The 18411-nt window shown below is 40.1% G+C and overlaps 1 protein-coding gene across 1 annotated transcript in view; it reads right to left on the bottom strand.

The window, feature by feature from the left end:
* LOC127455135 (tetratricopeptide repeat protein 27-like) overlaps positions 1-18411 on the bottom strand; it is a 148105-nt gene that overhangs the window by 59261 nt on the left and 70433 nt on the right. Inside the window, exon 10 of the mRNA XM_051722749.1 lies at positions 3324-3437. Coding sequence (XP_051578709.1) covers positions 3324-3437 — 114 coding nt within the window. The remainder of the gene's footprint in view (positions 1-3323; positions 3438-18411) is intronic.

Here is an 18411-nt window from a genome sequence, read left to right on the forward strand (position 1 = left end):
TCAGGGCAAGACTGGATTTTCTACCACTCCCTCAGTGAAATCTGCTGGTGGTGAAATATTTACCTCAGCCATTGATATTAAGAATTCTTTAAAAGCATTATATCTCTTCGTCTACTGCTGAAGACATTAGAAACTTTGTGGAACCATTAGAACTCTCTAAATTGACGAATGAGCAAAAAAATTCTCTTGATCTGAGACAACCTTGGAGGAGCTTGGTGAGGTAAACAGGCAGGGTTGGGGAGTAATTGAAATATATGTAACGGGATTACGTATTTAAAATACAAAATACAAGTAACTGTATTTCACTACAGTTACAATTTAAATCATTGGTAATTAAAATACAGTTACATTCAAAAAGTATTTTGATTACTGAAGAGATTACCTTGCATTTTATTGTCATTTGTTTCATTTAATATTTAGTCCTTTCAGATGGAAAACATTTATACATATAAATGATGCGATCCAAACTGCATTTGAACAGCAGTGAAACACTTTCTTATGATGTGTTACATTCATACGAGCAGACAGAGAAGTAAGTCTGAAGTAAGTTTGGAGCAGAAGAAATAGAAATAAGACTTGTGTAAATTGTCAGCTTTACGCTAAGCTAAAATGCTATTTCTATCCATTTTACATGCACGTTACCAGGCACGATCATATTTGTTTGACCAAGAAAAAATTCACGTTAGATCATAATTTCTTTTTTTCTAGTAAGACCTTTGATATTGGGCAAAAATCGTATTCTTGATAATTTTTGTATTGTTTTCCTGTAAAAATATCTAAAAATCCATAAAACAACATAAATTTGATTTATCTTGTTTTAGAAACAACACTGCATAAGATATTTATGTTTTTCAGAGAATGTATTTTTAACATGTGTATTTTGTCTTACTGTACTGGCAGAGTTCTTATAGTCAAAACAAGTGAAAAAAATCTACCAGTGCTTAAGTAGTAATCCAAAGTATTTAGAATACGTTACTGACCTTGAGTAATCTAATGGAATACTTTACAAATTACATTTTACAGCATGTATTCTGTAATCTGTAGTGGAATACATTTCACAAGTAACCCTCCCAACCCTGCCTACAGTCAAGAATCTGGGGCCAGATGGCTTTGCCACTGAATTGTTTAGATCTTATGCTACAGAACTGGCTCCACGTTTGTTAGGAGTTTATTCGAAATTGTTAAAGAATGGAAAGTTTCCGCCAACCACGACACAAGCCCGGATCAATCTGATTCTTAAAAAGGACAAAGATCCAAGCGAGTGTAAGAGTTACCGTCCAATTTCCCTGATCCAGCTAGACGTAAATATATTGTAAAAAATTCTGGATAACCGATTAAGTTATGACATCTCTTATACATATAGATCAGGTGGGGTTTATTCGTGGCCACAGCTCTTCTGATAACATTAGGCATTTCATAAATATTATGTGGTCAGTGGCGAATGATCAGACTCTGGTCACGGACATCTCACTTGACGCCGAAAATTCATTTGATATAGTAGAATGGGACTATCTTTTTAAGATTTTGGAAATATTCGGGTTCGGGAATACTTTTATTGGATGGATTAAGTTACTTTATAGACACACAGTAGCGGCAGTACAAACAAATGGATTAATTTCAGATTATTTTTCTCTGGATAGGGGCACCTGGCAGGGTTGCCCTCTTTCCCCATTATTGTTTTGTCTTGCCCTGGAACCATTAGCAGCCACGATAAGAAGGGAAGATGATTTTCCAGGTGTGGTGGCGGGAGGTATGGCGCATAAGCTTTTGCTTTCCGCAGATTGCATTTTATTATTCGTCTCCGACCCCATTAAATCTGCACCTTGCCTCAACAGAATTATTAATTCCTTTTCCAAGTTCTCAGGATACAGAGTCAATTGGTGTAAATCCAAAGCTTTGGTTCTGACAGCGTACTGCCCAGTAACGGCTGACAACGTACTGCCCAGTAACGGCTTTCAGCCGGGCGCCTTCCAGTGGCCCAAACAGGGCATTAAGTATTTGGGCATTTTATTCCCAGCAAATTTGTCTGATTTAGTTAGTTAATTTTGACCCCTTAATAAAAAGATTTTCGTGCGATGTGGGCAGGTGGGCTTCATTACATTTATCTATGATTGGGAAGGTTAATGTTATTAAAATGAATTGTATTCCAAAATGTAACTACCTGTTACAATCTCTCCCTGTAGATGTCCCCCTCTCTTATTTCAAGCAATTTGATAGCATAGCGAAGTCCTTCATTTAGAATGGTAAGCATCCTAGACTACATTTTAATAAGTTACATAGGCCGATTGACAAAGGTGTGCTAGGCCTACCCAAGAATTTGTTTTATTATTATTTGTTCGGTCTCAGACATTTGGCTCATTGGTCGATTCCACCTGAGAGAGCCCCTCCCTGGTTTTGTATTGAACAGGAAGATCTTGCCTCTAATTTGCCATTGCAAAGACTAATCAAACTAATCAGAGAAGTCAAGTTACACCCCATTATCTCACATTTGCACTCGGTATGGACAAGTGTCCAAAGTGTTTAATTCGGACATTTATTTAAATGTTGCCTCAAGCATAAGGCTGAACCCTAAATTATGTATTAATAAGTCCCCTTTCTGCTGGTCAGAGTGGATTGTGAGGGGGGTTACTACACTTGGTGACTTATATGAGAATGGAGTGTTGAGATCTTTTGAAAATTTGGTTCAACATTTTGGGATTCCCAGATCTCAGTTCTATAGGTATTTACAGCTGTGCCACCTGCTCTGTATTGTTTTTGGGAGTAGTACATCCCCCCTCCCCCCAAGCGGCAGATACTCAGAGAGGTGATTACTGCTTTTGGAAAAGGTCATGAAGCATCAGTGTATTACTCCCTGCTAATTCAGTGTCTGGGGGTCAGAGGTTTACCTTCAATCAAGAGATATGGGAGAAAGATTTAAACTTGGTACTGGAGGAGGGAGTGCGGGCTAGGAGGGGTAATAGTGGGGGTTAAATGTTAAATGTGATTCAATGGATACTTGTATTTTTTTCTTTGTGATATGTCTATGAATCAATAAAAAAAAGTTAATAAAAAAAAAAGAAAGTGTTAAATTTTTTCTATACTGGCAATCTGTAATGGTTGAAAAGCCCTTCTGTAACTGAATTAATAACCATATGATGCCTTTGAATGGATAAAGTGATAACTACCCTATAGCTTGAATAAAATAAAAAAATTGATAAGCTGATAAGAGCTGTACACGTCTTGGTGTGTGTGTGTGTGTGTGTGTGTGTTTAGTCAGAACGTGATTGGCTATAAGTGCACATTACACTATCTGAGTGTGTATGGATGTGCATTGTGAACTCTACCTGTGTTTGCATCATGGCACGCTCAACTCTTCGTGAGCTTCCTCTCTCCAATTTAGTCCTCAGGCACAAGGATGTCACTTCCACTGCCCAGAATTTTGGCTGAGACAGCAAACACTGTGGGAGAGGGGAGAGATTTAATGTACTGTTATTGTTTATTTGTATACTGTTTTTAATAACATCACTGGCACCTTTTTATATATGTTTTTCTAACACTGTTTCGTATGCATATGCAATATAATGCCAAACACTCACGCCATTAGGTACTTTGATATTGAGAGAGAGAGAGAGAGAGAGAGAGAGAGAGAGAGAGAGGCCTGCATCACTTTAGGAGAATGGCAGGTAAGTAAGATGCTTCAAAATACTTTCCGACACACCCTACCAGAAATGAGTCCTGTCCTAACTCCTTAAAGGCACAGCTATCATAGTGATGGAAACTTCTGACCCACTGGAATTGTGATATAGTCAATTAAAAGTGAAACAATCTGTCTGTAAACAACTGTTGGAAAAATTATTTGTGTCATGCACTAAGTAGATGTCCTAAACGACTTGCCAAAACTATAGTTTGCTAATATGAAATCTGTGGAGAGGCTAAAAAATGAGTTTTAACAACTTCATCCTAAGTGTGTGTAAACTTCTGACTTCAACTGTGTGTGTGTGTGTGTATATATATATATATATATATATATATATATATATATATATATATATATATATATACATACATACATACATACATACATATATATACACACACACACACAAAAACACAAACAAACAAGTGGCCAAAAGTTTGGAATAATGTACAGATTTTGCTGTTTCGGAAAAAAAATTGAACTTTAATTCACCAAAGTGGCATTCAACTGATCACGAAGTATAGTCAGGACATTACTGATGTAAAAAAACAGCACCATCGCTATTTGAAAAAAGTCATTTTTGATCAAATCTAGACAGGCCCCATTTCCAGCAGCCATCACTCCAACACCTTATCCTTGAGTAATCATGCTAAATTGGTACTAGAAAATCACTTGACCTTATATCAAACACAGCTGAAAGCTATTTGGTTCAATAAATGAAGCTTAACATTGTCTTTGTGTTTGTTTTTGAGTTGCCACAGTATGCAATAGACTGGCATGTCTTAAGGTCAAATTAAGTCAAAAATGGCAAAAAAATAAACAGCTTTCTCAAGAAACTCATCAGTCAATCCTTGTGTTGAGAAATGAAGGCTATACAATGCTAGAAATTGCCAAAAAAACTGAAGATTTCATACAAAGGTGTACACTAGTCTTCAAAGACAAAGGACAACTTGCTCTAACAAGGACAGAAAGAGATGTGGAAGGCCAGATGTACAACTAAACAAGAGGATAAGTACATCAGAGTCTCTAGTTTGAGAAATAGATGTCTCACGTGTCCTCAGCTGACAGCTTCATTGAATTCTACCCGCTCAACTCCAGTTTCATGTACAACAGTAAAGAGAAGACTCAGGGGTGCAGAACTTATGGGAAGAATTGCAAAGAAAAAGCCACTTTTGAAACAGAAAAACAAAAATAAAAAGGTTAGAGTGGGCAAAGAAACACAGATATTGGACAAAAGATAATTGGAAAAGAGTGTTATGGATCTTAACCCCATTGAACTTTTGTGGGATTAGCTAGAAATATATATATATATATATTTCATATCTAAATCCCTCATTTCATCTGTTGTGGATTGCTCAATTGGAAAAATTTTAGTCTCAGATCATGCCCTGGTGTGTCTAGAGGTGTTGCCACATACGGAGAAAAAGAAATCATATAGTTGGCATTTGAATGTATCCCTTTTGCAAAATCCTGAATTCCAACAAATGCTAAAGGCTGAAATCAATGTCTATATGGAGACCAACTGGTCCTCTGTATCCTCTGTGGGCGTGGCTTGGGAGGCACTTAAGGCGGTTCTTAGGGGCCGGATCATACAGTATGCCTCATTCACCAAAAAATGCAAAGCACAAGAACTCGGAAGGGAAATTGGAAGGGAATATTAAAAGTGCCGAGGCAGAGCTGAAGCGCTGAATGTCGTCTAATGGTCTCAGAGAATTGACCCAACTGAAATACAGATATAATACTATTTTGTCACAGAAGGTGGAGTTTTGGCCATTCAGGACAAGACAGTCATAATTTGAGTCAGGGGACAGAGCAGGAAAACTTCTGGCTAGATATATAGAACAGAGAGAGTCTTTTTCTACCATTCCCTCAGTGAAATCTGCTGGTGGTAAAATATTTAACACGGCCATGGATATTAATAATGCTTTTAAAGAATTCTATATTGATCTATATAGTTCCACATCTTGGTCTAATGATATTAGAATCTTTGTGGAACCATTTGAACTTCCTAAACTGATGTCTGAGCAAAAAAATTCTCGATTCTGATATAAACTTGGAGGAGCTTGGCGAGGTAATTAAGGCCTTGCCTACAGGCAAGGCTCCGGGGCCAGATGGCTTTGCCGCTGAATTTTTTAGATCTTATGCTACAGAACTGGCTCCACTTTTGCTAGAAGTTTATACGGAATCATTAAAGAATGGAAAGCTTCCGCCAACCATGACACAAGCCCGGATCAGTCTGATTTTTAAAAAGGACAAAGATCCAAGCGAGTGTAAGAGTTACCGTATAACAATAGGCATTTCATCAATATCATGTGGTCAGTGGCAAATGATCAGACTCTGGTCGCTGCCATCTCACTTGACGCCGAAAAGGCATTTGATATGGTAGAATGGGACCATCTTTTTCAGATTTTGGAAATGTACAGGTTCAGGAATACTATTATTGGATGGATAAAGTTACTTTATAGACATCCGGTAGTGGCGGTACAATTGGATTAATTTCAGATTCTTTTACTCTGGATAGGGCCACTTGGCAGGGTTGCCTTCTTTACCCATTATTGTTCTGTCTTGCCCTGGAACCATTAGCAGTCGCGATAAGAAAGGAAGATGATTTTCACATAGTCGCCGTATAGACTTTGAGCGCTGAAAGAGTGAGCCCTGCATCCAATCGCTCTTGAAGAAATGTGAAAACTTCAAATATGGGGCAATTCACTGGGTCTTTGCTGGGTGAAAAGTGAACACATTCCATTTCAGTGTGTAAAGGTGTCTGGCAGACGATGCTCTAGCCTGAAAAATGTCATGTTTAACACACTCCGTTCAGGTTCCACACATGCAGGTTCCACAGCTTGACCTGGGGATGCCAGATTGTGACCTGCGCTTGAGAGAGGAGATCCCTCCTCAGAGGCATTTCCCATTGAGGGCTGTCCAGAATCTCTATAATTTCCGGAAACCAGGAGTGAATGGGCCACTTTGGCGCAACCAATAGAACCATTTCCTTGTCCGCTCAGACTATGCATATGATAGAGTGAAGGCCATTTGTGGGCCATTGCATCCACTCCTAACGGAGCTTGGGACTTTGAGTACCAAAGGGGACAGTGGGCATTCTCTGCGGAGATAAATAGATCAATTTCCGCTTTGCCGAATATTTCCCAAATCCTCAGGAGAGTCTGAGGATGAAGTTTCCATTCGCCCAGCATCATTCCTTGGCATGACAGTAGGTCCACACTGTAATTCAGATGGCCTGGGACATGTCAACCTTAAAGAGAGACGATGACCTTCGCTCCACAGGAAGCGGCGACACATCAGTCTAATCATTGGCAGGGAACGAATTCTGCCTTGGCGGTTTATGTATACCACAACTGTCAAGTTGTCAGAGCGAATCAGAACATGATAATTTGCTATTTTGGACTGAAAAGCCTTCAAGGCTAGGAAAACAGCAGTAGTCCACGTAATGGGACAGAGGGCCACCTGGTTTGTTCATTGCATGACATAATGCACTGCTCGCAATAGGGAAGCAGTTGTGCATAATGTGTGGGCTTTGAAGTGGAAGAGAGCTCTTTATTGAAAAAGTGTGAGCGTCATGAACATGTGCCACTACCACCTCTTCGACGGGGTAGTTGGGTATAATCTTTGTCTTCCCCGTGGTCCACTTAGGTGAGGAGAGTGGAATCGCAGTGCGAGCAAGCTGAACAGGGTATGTACCAAGATTTTGTAAGAAAGGAAGAACGGGGCAGGTCTGTGGAACGCGTTCGTTTGACGACGTCCGGACTACAGGAACCACTCATCAAGGCGAGATTTGTCGGGTTCTTGGAGACCGAGCTCTTTGGCCGGCCCTGAAAGGAAGCGAAGCATCTCCTTGTCAGTAGTGCGTGCATGCTCCTTGCCCTCGCTGGGAGAAGGGGCAGCAACGTCATCCATTGACCACTTGCCAGATGCAGCGAGAGACATATTATCCCCAGCATTAGAACTGCTGAACGTGATGAGGTTGTGCACTCCAGCAGAGGATTGAAGCTCGTCACACACATGCATCGGCATAGACGCAGTACATGGAGATTGAGGGGCTCGCAGGGTCTGTGCCGGCACAAGGTCCACCTCGAATTCATTCTGCTTGACCTTGCGGCCCCGCCATGCCTCCTCGTGCGATCCATCGGGAGTCACAGAAGAGTTGGAAGGAAGGGCACGAGGCTGAATCGTCCCTCAGAACGAGAACGATTCGCGAGCGAAGTGTCTTGAGAGTCATGCCCTCGCAGTGAGAGCAGTCTGTCTCCACGAGAGCTGCTTCTGTGTGAGCGAAGCTCAGACAGCAAATGCAGCTTTCATGCTGATCTGACGGCAAGATGTGTCCCTCGAATAATAAACACTTACGGAACGACATCTTGAAAAAGACACGAACGCGTAAGCGGCTCTTTTAGTTATATATATATATATATATACATACACACACACACACACACACACACACACACACACACACACACACACACACATATATATATATATAAACAAAATATATAAATTAGACATAATTTGTGTGGCAAAAACGTGTGAAAAACACTTTGATGTGAAGTTGGAGCCGATGTTGCGCTGACGCATCATTTCATGGACTTCAATGTATTTGGTGGTGCTGATGAAAAAAGCCCCTTAACGTGTATTAACATCAGTCACTTTTACACATTAATAGCTCTTCCAACATTTTCTTGCCGTGATGAACAGGGTAGACTCACTTGCCGATGCTGAAGTAAACAAACAACATGCTGCTCTCATTCAGTCGGTCGGTACATGTACCAGGTCATTCAGTTTGTTTATGAATGAGAAGTTTCACAAATGACGCTTCTTACTGTGCACGTGTGGCTGTAGCTGTAGCCAATCAAGCGATCTGCCTCAGTCGGACTGTGATTGTGAATCACAAGATGCTGCTGCAGCTGCTGTAATCAATCACGAGGGTGTAAGTGCCCAGCGGCCACCGGCAGTTTGTGTATTTGACTCCTATTACGAGCCCTGATTGTTACAATGTTTTTGTACATGTAACGAAACCCTTGCTAGCAACACAGTCAAACTGTTTAATTATACTAAAATATTTTTCAGGACAAATAATAACTGTCTAAGACATTTAGGTATTGACTGGAAAACTGCATTGCAAAATTCCAGATTTTCCAGGATCTGTGGGAACCCTGCCTTAAGATGAATCACTTATGATGTAAATCATAAAAAAAAGCATCTGCCAAATGAATGAATGTAAATGTTTGTTTTCCTGATTAACATTTTTTATTGATTCATATAGATAACAAAAAACAGCAAAACATATACAAACAGAATCAATACTTAGCCCCCCCAATACCCCCCAAGCCTATACAATCTAGAGGGGGTCCAATAGAATCGATGTAAAATCTTGAATTGCATAAGTAACACCCTTGCATCTCTAAATGCAGACTTCACGTTTTTTTTTAAATCCTATCCCACACTCCCTCCTCCAATACAAAGTTTCTCCATAATCTTTTGATAGAAGTTAAAGCTCCATCCCCCAGACTCTGAATTAGCAGAGAGTAATACACAGATGCCTCAGGACCTTTTCCAAAAGCAGTAATCACCACTCCCAGAGTATCTGCCACTTTTGGGGGGGTGTATGCTACTCCCAAAAATAGCACAGAGCAGGTGGCACAGCTGTAAATACCTAAAGAACTGAGATCTGGGAATCCTAAAATGTTGAACCATATTTTCAAATGCTCTCAACATAAAAGAATTATTAATATCAATGGCTTAAGTAAATATTTCATCACCAGCAGATTTCACTGAGGGAATGGTAGAAAAAGACTTCTAGCCAGAAGTTTTCCTTTCTTGAGAGACTTAGATATAAAAAAAAAAAAAAAAAAAAAAAAAAAAATCTATTCTAGAATAAATCTTATGGACTGATGAAAAGAATATATAGTCCCTACCAGAGTGGTTCAAAAGTCTCCAAACATCTCTAAGACCAAGATTTTTACACATCCTGTGAAGTGTCAATGTTGCTCTAGGGGGCTTACACACTTTTGCTTCACTATGATCAAGGACTGAGTCCATCAAAAGATTAAAATCTCCTCCCAATATTATATCATAAGGGGTGTCAGCGGCTTGCAATATCCCTTTAAGATCTATAAAAAAGCCCTGATCATCAGCGTTAGGTGTGTAAATATTAGCCAAAATAAGACTTTGCCCCTGAATTTCTGCTAAAACAATAATGACTCTGCCTAATTTATCTTTAATCTGTTTGAGACATTTGAATTGTGGATGCTTACTCAGTGTAATGACTCCCCTGCTCTTACTTGAGCCAGCACTAAAGAAACATGTCCACCCCATATCTTCCCAAATTTTTCAGCTTCCTGCGGGGAAGACGCGTTTCTTGTAGAAACACTATATCATATTTCTTACGCTTATGAAGAGAAATAACCTTCCTTCTTTTTATGGGGTGCCCCAACCCATTCACGTTCCACGTGGAGAGAGACAATCCACTCATATTAACATTTGACATCTTAGACATAATAGAAAAAATAGACTGTGTGTCAAAAACAAAATTATAAAGACCACATTCCAACATTAGTGCAACAATCAAACAGAAAAAAGAGAAACGTGCGCATTAACCCCGCGCACGACAGCGCCAATTAGTGTCCATCCCTCTAAAGTCAAACAGTCCATGTGCGCCTACAAGAGCCCCCACAACAACTTTGCCGTCGGATTGCTCAAGTCTGGTGTTTCTATACAAATTTTGTGAGACAGAATTACACAACAAAAGATAATCTCTAAAACAAACTCCAGCCAATAGGCGAAAAAAAACAAAGAATGTGTAGATTCATCCACATAACTGTCCCGAAGGTGTGTTCCTCCACAAAACAAACTCCAGCCGCTATGTAGAACCAGCACAAAAAAAAAGAAAGAAAAAGAACTCAGTTTCCTCGGAGAGTTAAACGAATGTTCAGTGAGCCGGCCCATTTGGCTGCTACATGAGTGCAACAAATGACCTAATCACTCCAATGACTTGTAAGAAATACTCCACAAAACAAACTCCAGCCAATAGGAGGCATAAGCACAAAGAACGTGCAGATTCATCCACACAACTGTCCCAAAGGAGTGTTACTCCACAAAACAAACTCCAGCCCCTAGACGGAACCAGCACAAAAAGACAAAACACTCAGTTTCCTTGGACAATCAAGTGAATGTTCACCGAGTCGGTCCACTCGGCTGCAATGTACCACAAAATAACTTACTCCATTGACTTTATGAAGGTCATCGCTTGCTGGGGACAAGTGAATGTTTTACGGCCATCCTTGGCATCTATTGTCAATTTGGCCGGGAACATCAGTGCAAACGCGACCTACCGTTGATGTAAGAATTTCTTGCATTACTTGAATTGTTCATGTTTCTCTCATCGAATTCGCAAAGTCTGGGAACAAGAAAATGCTGTGGTTCTTCCAAGAAAGTCTTCCTTTTCTCCTCGCCTTGCGTAACACAAGATCTTTATCAGATGATCTCAGAAATTTGGCCAGAATTGTCTCTCACAGTGGATCGCCGAGCCGGAACCCTGTGAGCTCGCTCGATTTCCAGCTCATGGCCTGTTATGTCAAGCAGACTCGGAAAGAGCCTGCCCAGGAATTTCACCATATCCTGACCCTCTTCTGGCTCGGGAATTCCAACAATATGGACGTTATTCCCCTGGAGATGCAAGTTCGAATCCAGGGTGTGTTGAGTGACTCCAGCCAGGTCTCCTAAGCAACCAAATTGGCCCGGTTGCTAGGGAGGGTTAAGTCACATGGGGTAACCTCCTCATGGTCATGAATATTGGCTCTCGCTCTCAATGGGGCATGTGGTAAGTTGTGCGTGGATCGCGGGGAGTAGTACGAGCCTCCACATACGGAGTCTCCGTGGTGTCATGCACAATGAGCCACGTGATAAGATGTTTCGGAAGCGGAGGTAACTTCACCACCAGGAATGAGGTAAGTAACCGCGCCACCACGAGGACCTACTAAGTAGTGAGAATTGGGCCTTCCAAATTGGGAGAAAAGGGGATGAAAGTAAAAAAAAAAACAAAAAGAAAAAAAGAAATTACGGACGTTATTCCGCCGGCTACAGATCTCCAAGTCCTCTAACTTCTCCCAGACATGCTCCAAATCCACCTTAGTCTCTAGCGGATTAGCAGATAATTCCCTCTCTGATGACTCCAGATAATCTATCCATTTCTCGACATCCCCCCACTCTTGTAACCATTTCAGCGAATTTAGTCTCCATGGCAGTGATCGATTGACGTATTGCAGCAAGATCCTCCAAGTCAGCAACGACCTTCGTCAGCAATGACGACATGTTCAACATTTCTTGCCGAATTTCCCACACTTCCCTGACCAAATCATGTCCCGGGCTCGGGGCCTGCTGCTCGGGGGTGTCAGCTTGAGCATGTAAGTGTCTCCAGAGCCCGAAGATTTTGAATTATTTCCTAGAACAGTTATGGAGCAGAGTGTTTCGAATCTCACCGGTTTATGACATTAATAGTAAGGGTGTAACGGTTCTCAGTAAAAAAACGAACCGTATGGTTCGCCACCCACAGTTCGGGAAGCACTAGCACTGCGGTCGGTTCACCTCACGTTTAATGATGCATCTGGAGCACAAGTTTTGGTCAAGAAAACAAAGCGTCAAACAGTTACAACCTCTGCAAATGCACCTGAATGGACCTGTAAATGGATACGCTCCACCTGTGTTTCACGTGGGTCAACTTGATGACATCTCTGTTCTGCAAGCATTGTGTGTAGTTGAAAATGGCAAGTGGAGAAAATGAAATGTTGATAGAGAAGACCCTTGCGTTTCTCCTTTCTGGGAACATTTTCTTTTTGCAGTCAATTACAACAGCGATGGTAAAAAGACGTTTACAAAACAGGCACTGTTTGCAGACATCGCTAGACACGAGTTCTGTATACTGGTAATATATGACAATAATGCACGTGAGGGTTTATTTAAAAAGTGCACGCAAGTTCTTCCTGTTTCCTCGTGCGGCTGTAATTTATCACGAGCATCAATAATGCGCTTTGATTAATGGCATTAAGATGCCGTTATAGTAATATATTGATATATGATTAATCATTTACGCCGACATCACCCATGGAAAGAGCACAGGTGAGCCGAAACTGCACACACTCCCTTCCATTTTTAAGCAGGCACTCAGTGCTAATTCGGACAGACATGAAACAATAACTAAAGTGCTTGGGGTGTTCATGTGGGATTTCCATGTATGATTAAAATACTCAAGCAGCATTATCACAACATCCCTTCTCGTTTGCATTCTAATGGCAAGGTTATTCCTTCTATAGTGATGTACAGCTTCCAAATATTGAATACGTTGAGATGAGTTTGAAGTGCACTCTATGTTGATGCATGTAGCATATTAGTGCAGGTATTAAATTAAAATGTTGATTTAGTAATTAGCGAAAATGTGTTTTTTTTGTTAAAGACCCTGACAAAAATTAACCTTGGTTTTACTATAATAATATTGTAGTAACCATGACTGCTGTCACCGTGGTTTTCTTAGCAGAAATCATGGTTTTGATGCAATTACCCATGGTTTTATAACAATAATACTGTAGTTTCTATATAGTAACCATGATTTTACTATATATTGTAACTATGACAGTAACCATGTTTATACTGTGGTTACTATGATTTTACTACAAATGCCATGGTTAAACTATGGTTACTGTTGTAAAACGATTGTTATTTAAGGGCAAACCTGTTGAAGTGTTTACCAAATAGATTTTTATTTGGATTTGGCAGTAATATTTATTTTTTTGAACAAAGCAAATACTGAACCGTACCGAAACCATGACCCTTCAACCGTGATACAAACCGAACTGTGAGAAATTTTAACCGTTACACCCCTAATTAATAGTGTCAAAACTAGAGAACCTCCATGTGAACATCCATGGGGAATAATGTAAATGTTTGTTAAATTAACATACTAGGGAGTGTTTGGGGGAGTATTTGGGGAAACGCGTTGAGCGCGTTTACATACACATCAATACGCAGAAAATTACCAAAATTCAGCTTATTCAAAAACTCTGACAACATAAGAAAACGTTTACATGAGACTTGTAGACCTCGGGTTACTCTCTGCATGTGACGTTAAAATGTAAAAAACATGCACACAACACCTGCGCAAACTAGACAAGCTGATGAGAACACCAATGAAGGTAAGGTCTAGGTGTGTCAATTGGAAGTTACTGAGCAGAAAAACTTCACTGATATAAACACAGCTGGAATAATAAATGAGCTAAAGCTGTTGAGAAACCCATCAAAAGAAGACACACAGAGTAATGAAAAACTGTACATAAGAGCAGTAGCAGGACAACTTTTCAGAGCTCTTTCCAAAAAAGAGACAGATGAGAGATGGTGGGAGAAGAGAAAAGAAAGAGAGAGAGAGAGAGAGAGAGAGAGAGAGAGAGAGAGAGAGAGAGAGAGAGAGAAAAGTTTAAAAGCTGCCTACATAAGGTGCCGGTGTTCAGTGGTCCAAGTCTTTACCTTTATTACTTAAATTACACAAAGAAAGAGCAAAATGTCCTCATTCCTGGGAATAAAAAAAAAATGTTGGGCTCTTTATGTAGGTATTATGTATGTATTGCTTTTAAGAGGTACATAATTACACCAAAACCACCAGCAATATAAAACATTAAGTTCCTACTCACAGAGGGCTGCGTACTTCATAGTACTACTGTTAAAGTGGTGGAAGGCAAGCCTGTAATGGCAGAAGACTTGATTATGATGTCATTGAATTGTGTAATAGAGGGACCATTATATCATTGTGCTCTGGTCAGTGACAAGCTACGTCAATACCAAATATCTCTTGAGGCACAAAAGCACAATGATTACTCAACCTATTAAAAGTTGTGTTAAACTTATGCAAAAATTAGTGTAATGTTTATGTATGATTATAGTCTTGCCAGACTCTTTCAGATTCCAAAGACAAAGTGTAGGTTTAGCATGTGAATTCTAGATGACCTTGGCTTGAACGAATGCAACACTTACTAAAGAGCCAGCCAGTCATCATTTAGTTTAGAAATGGATGTGTTTTCTAGGAAACAGGGAGATTCTTAATCTCAAGTAAATATCTGATGCCCGAGCATGAGTAAATTGCTTCAAGGGTTAGTTCATCCAAAAAAAAAAAAAAAATTGTCATTATTTACTCATTAATTTTTTCTTAACAAATATGACTTTCTTCTGTGGAACACAAAAGTAGATAGGAGTTAGGTAGAATGCTAGCCTTAGTCACCATTCACTTCCATTGTACGGACAAAAGAGCAACATCAACATTGTTCAAAATGTCTTGTGTGTTCCACTATAGAAAGTCATACTGGTTTGGAGGGTGTGTAAATAATAACAATTTTAATTTTTGGATGAACTAAACCTTTAAACTAAAAGGGACAAATAAAGAAGTTTTGAAAGGTAGGAATGGTACTTTTAAAGCTCTAGCTAAACAGATGTGACTGGCTGCAACTGGGCCAATATTTCTTAGCCCACTGGAATGATCGATGTGACCGCCGGGAAACTGTCACCATGGAATCCTAGGTCAGTGTCACTTACTAAAACTGTTCAGGAAGCACTTTGACAAGCAAAGGTGGTTTACCAAACAGATGATGTAAGCATCCACCAGATTCAAGTGTGTGGAGTACCATCTGTTGAAAAGGATATCCTACCATTTCATCTAGAACCAACTGGCACCCGTTACCACGAAAGCTTCTCTATAAATCTGTATAAATGGTCCTTCATTGTCAGATCATTAATGCATTTCTGCACAATGTCAATTATGAGAAAGATGCTGAAAGAGAATACGCCTGAGAGTTCCCATTAAATGGATAGTTCACCCAAAAATGAAAATTCTGTAATTTCCTCAGCCTCAAGTTGTTCCAAACCCATTTTAATTTTTTTTCTTTAGAGGAACACAAAAGGAGATATTTGGCAGAATGGCAGCCTCGATCACCATTCACTTTCACTGTGTAAAACAAAAAAGATAAATTGAAAGTGAATGTTGAAAGAGTAACATTCTGCCTAATATCCCATTTTAGGTTGAGTTGTGGCTTGTGTGATACTTGTAAAAGGTGGCAAAAAATCCGGTACCTCAGAGGCATGGCTCTTTTGAGTCAATGTCCCCTGAATAACAGCATCAGATATTAGCTCATAGCATTCACATCTTTATCTTCCAAGTTCAAGGGACATTTTATTGTGAAACAGGTGGTCCAAGTATGATGCCATGCCCAGATTGCAAGGAGATTTATTTTTGCATTATATCATTTAAGCCTGTTGATGACAGCCAAATAAAATACAGCTGTGATGTGTCACCGTTGACATCACAGACGCATTGGTAGTTTTATCCCTCTTTTAAACTGTGGGCAAAAGTCTGTTTATCTGGGGCCACGTTGCTGGTTCTGATGCAATGCCTCTTCAATAGCATTTCTATCTGTGAGGGATTGCTGGCATAACATGAATTATTGTGGCAAATGTGAAAACATCAGAACTAGAAAATAGAGGTGCTCGATCCGGCTCCTGGAAAGCAACCTTCCTGCAGAATTGTGTTCCAACTTTGATCAAATCCAACTGAACCAGCAAACTGAGGTCTTCAGGTTCACTTTATATATATATATATATATATATATATATATGAAAACACAGGCAAGTGTGACAGAGCAGGACTGGAACTGAACTATGCAGGATGATTGATCTCTAGAGAAGTACTGAATACTCCTGGGTGTAAAGATCTCCATAAAACCACTGAAGATGACAGAACAAGATCTTAAGTAATCAACAATAGGACAAATATTGAAAAAAAAAAAGATGATTAAAATTATCCACATTTTTAGACGACTAATGAAGTCTGGTCCACTTTGCAGCTTATCCTGGGCAAGAATCCCCCACATAAGCCTGAAGTATTCTTCGGTCAGATGCGAATTCTAAGTGTCCACGTACAGGATGCATGAGGCAAATCTTGTCATCAGCAGAATGTGCGAGCACTGAACGAGAGCAGCTCGATTTTTCTAACTGTGTGCCTTTAAACGCACAGAATGCACATGTGCCTGGAGTTATTTGCACTAATTAGTGGGTCCACTAGGTGGCAACACTCACATTTGAGCCGTTGCAGTCACGAAGAAGCACTAGATGTAATCGCCATTAAACATCAGGAGATGAAGGTAAAAACAACACCAGTGGATGTGCAAGTCAAGAGTGCATGTGAGGAGGTCTGGAGATACCTGCATTTGTATAACTCGAGTCTGAAGAAATATAAAGATGGGTCTTTATGGGTCTAAACTCCTGAAGAGAAAGTCCGGTGTCTCATAGCAGTAGTAGCGCGCATGCACCAACCACCTGTGAATGCCCGCACAGTTATATGGAGTATACTTTGACAGGCTTGTGTTCGACTGTTCGCAGACGCTGAGCGTTTGCATCAAATTGGAAGAATACCTAGCGCTTTAAAGCTCTTTCACATTTACCTTTGGATGGCACAATTCCACAGGCGACGGTGGGGTGGGCAGCAACAACCAACTTTCTATTGGTCAATTCGGGTGTTTAAGTTAACCAAATTCACATTCGGAAATTAATTTTGCCATCAGAGGTCCATCAAGTGAAATTACTAAGTGCATTATATCAACCCGGAACATTGTAAACACGATTTTGTTCCCTGTTGGACTGATAAAACCTGTGCACCCAGACTCCCAGAAACTACATAGCAACCAGTGAACCAGATTGGAAGTTGAAACAATATTGTTGTCAGACAGTCAGTAAACGGTCCATGGGCATGCCGACTGAGACTACTCAAGTCCCTATGAATGGACGCATTACATCTGGTCAAGGGATCAATCATAAAAAAGGCTCAGAATCTCTGACTTGGCCTCCTGAAAGGTAAATCTGCCTGGAGATTTCACATCCTATTGTAGGAAATAACTAAATAAATGTACCATGACATACCCATAGTTTTCAAATCATAGTTTCTGGAGGCTATGTTGACAATAAAAAAAATCTGTCAAATTCTGTGACTAAAACTAAAGGCAGTCAATCTGAGGTGGAAGGCAGAAGCCATGGCCTGTGTGTTTATCATCCAATCCAACACAATGTCTCTGAGCTAGTGATGAAAGCATGAATAACTGGCTTAGGAAGTGTACCAGCATTGCTATGACTCAGCCATATCCAAACATCTTAAAGTTGTAAGAAGCTTAGGTCCATAACAGTGAACAACAACTCTAATTCAGGAAGACGAATATCTAAGATACAGCCAGCTTCTACAAGCCCCCACAAAATTGCTTGCTGTCCAGTGGTGGCAGTAGGGTGGTGTGATATGTCTTATTTACTTTGAGATGTACCCCTGAGCGAAAGCAGGGAGGAAGTCTGGGTTGGGAATGATAGTTTGTTGTGAGGTCTGGATGCCACTGATCAGAGTTGAGCCGACATGCAAGAAGAAATGAGTCCTACCCTTGTGGGCCAGCTAAACCAGTGAGCACTAAACCATGTAAAAGCCCTCAATAGCAACAGGGCAGCTTAGGTGAAAGGGAGGAACACTGTCCATCTTTACACACAATGTAGCATCAATTTTCTTGTTCTTTGTAGATGCATGAAAGATGTACACCATTTCTTCTTGTTTCACTACTTTTTCTTAGTTGGGACCTTTTCTTTCACAAGAAGTACCATTGATCCTAATGGAATATTCATCAGTGAGAGTACAAAATTAATGTAACAATTTTTTA

This window comes from Myxocyprinus asiaticus, chromosome 17, assembly GCF_019703515.2.
Source record: "Myxocyprinus asiaticus isolate MX2 ecotype Aquarium Trade chromosome 17, UBuf_Myxa_2, whole genome shotgun sequence".
NCBI classification, from domain to species: Eukaryota; Metazoa; Chordata; class Actinopteri; order Cypriniformes; family Catostomidae; genus Myxocyprinus; species Myxocyprinus asiaticus.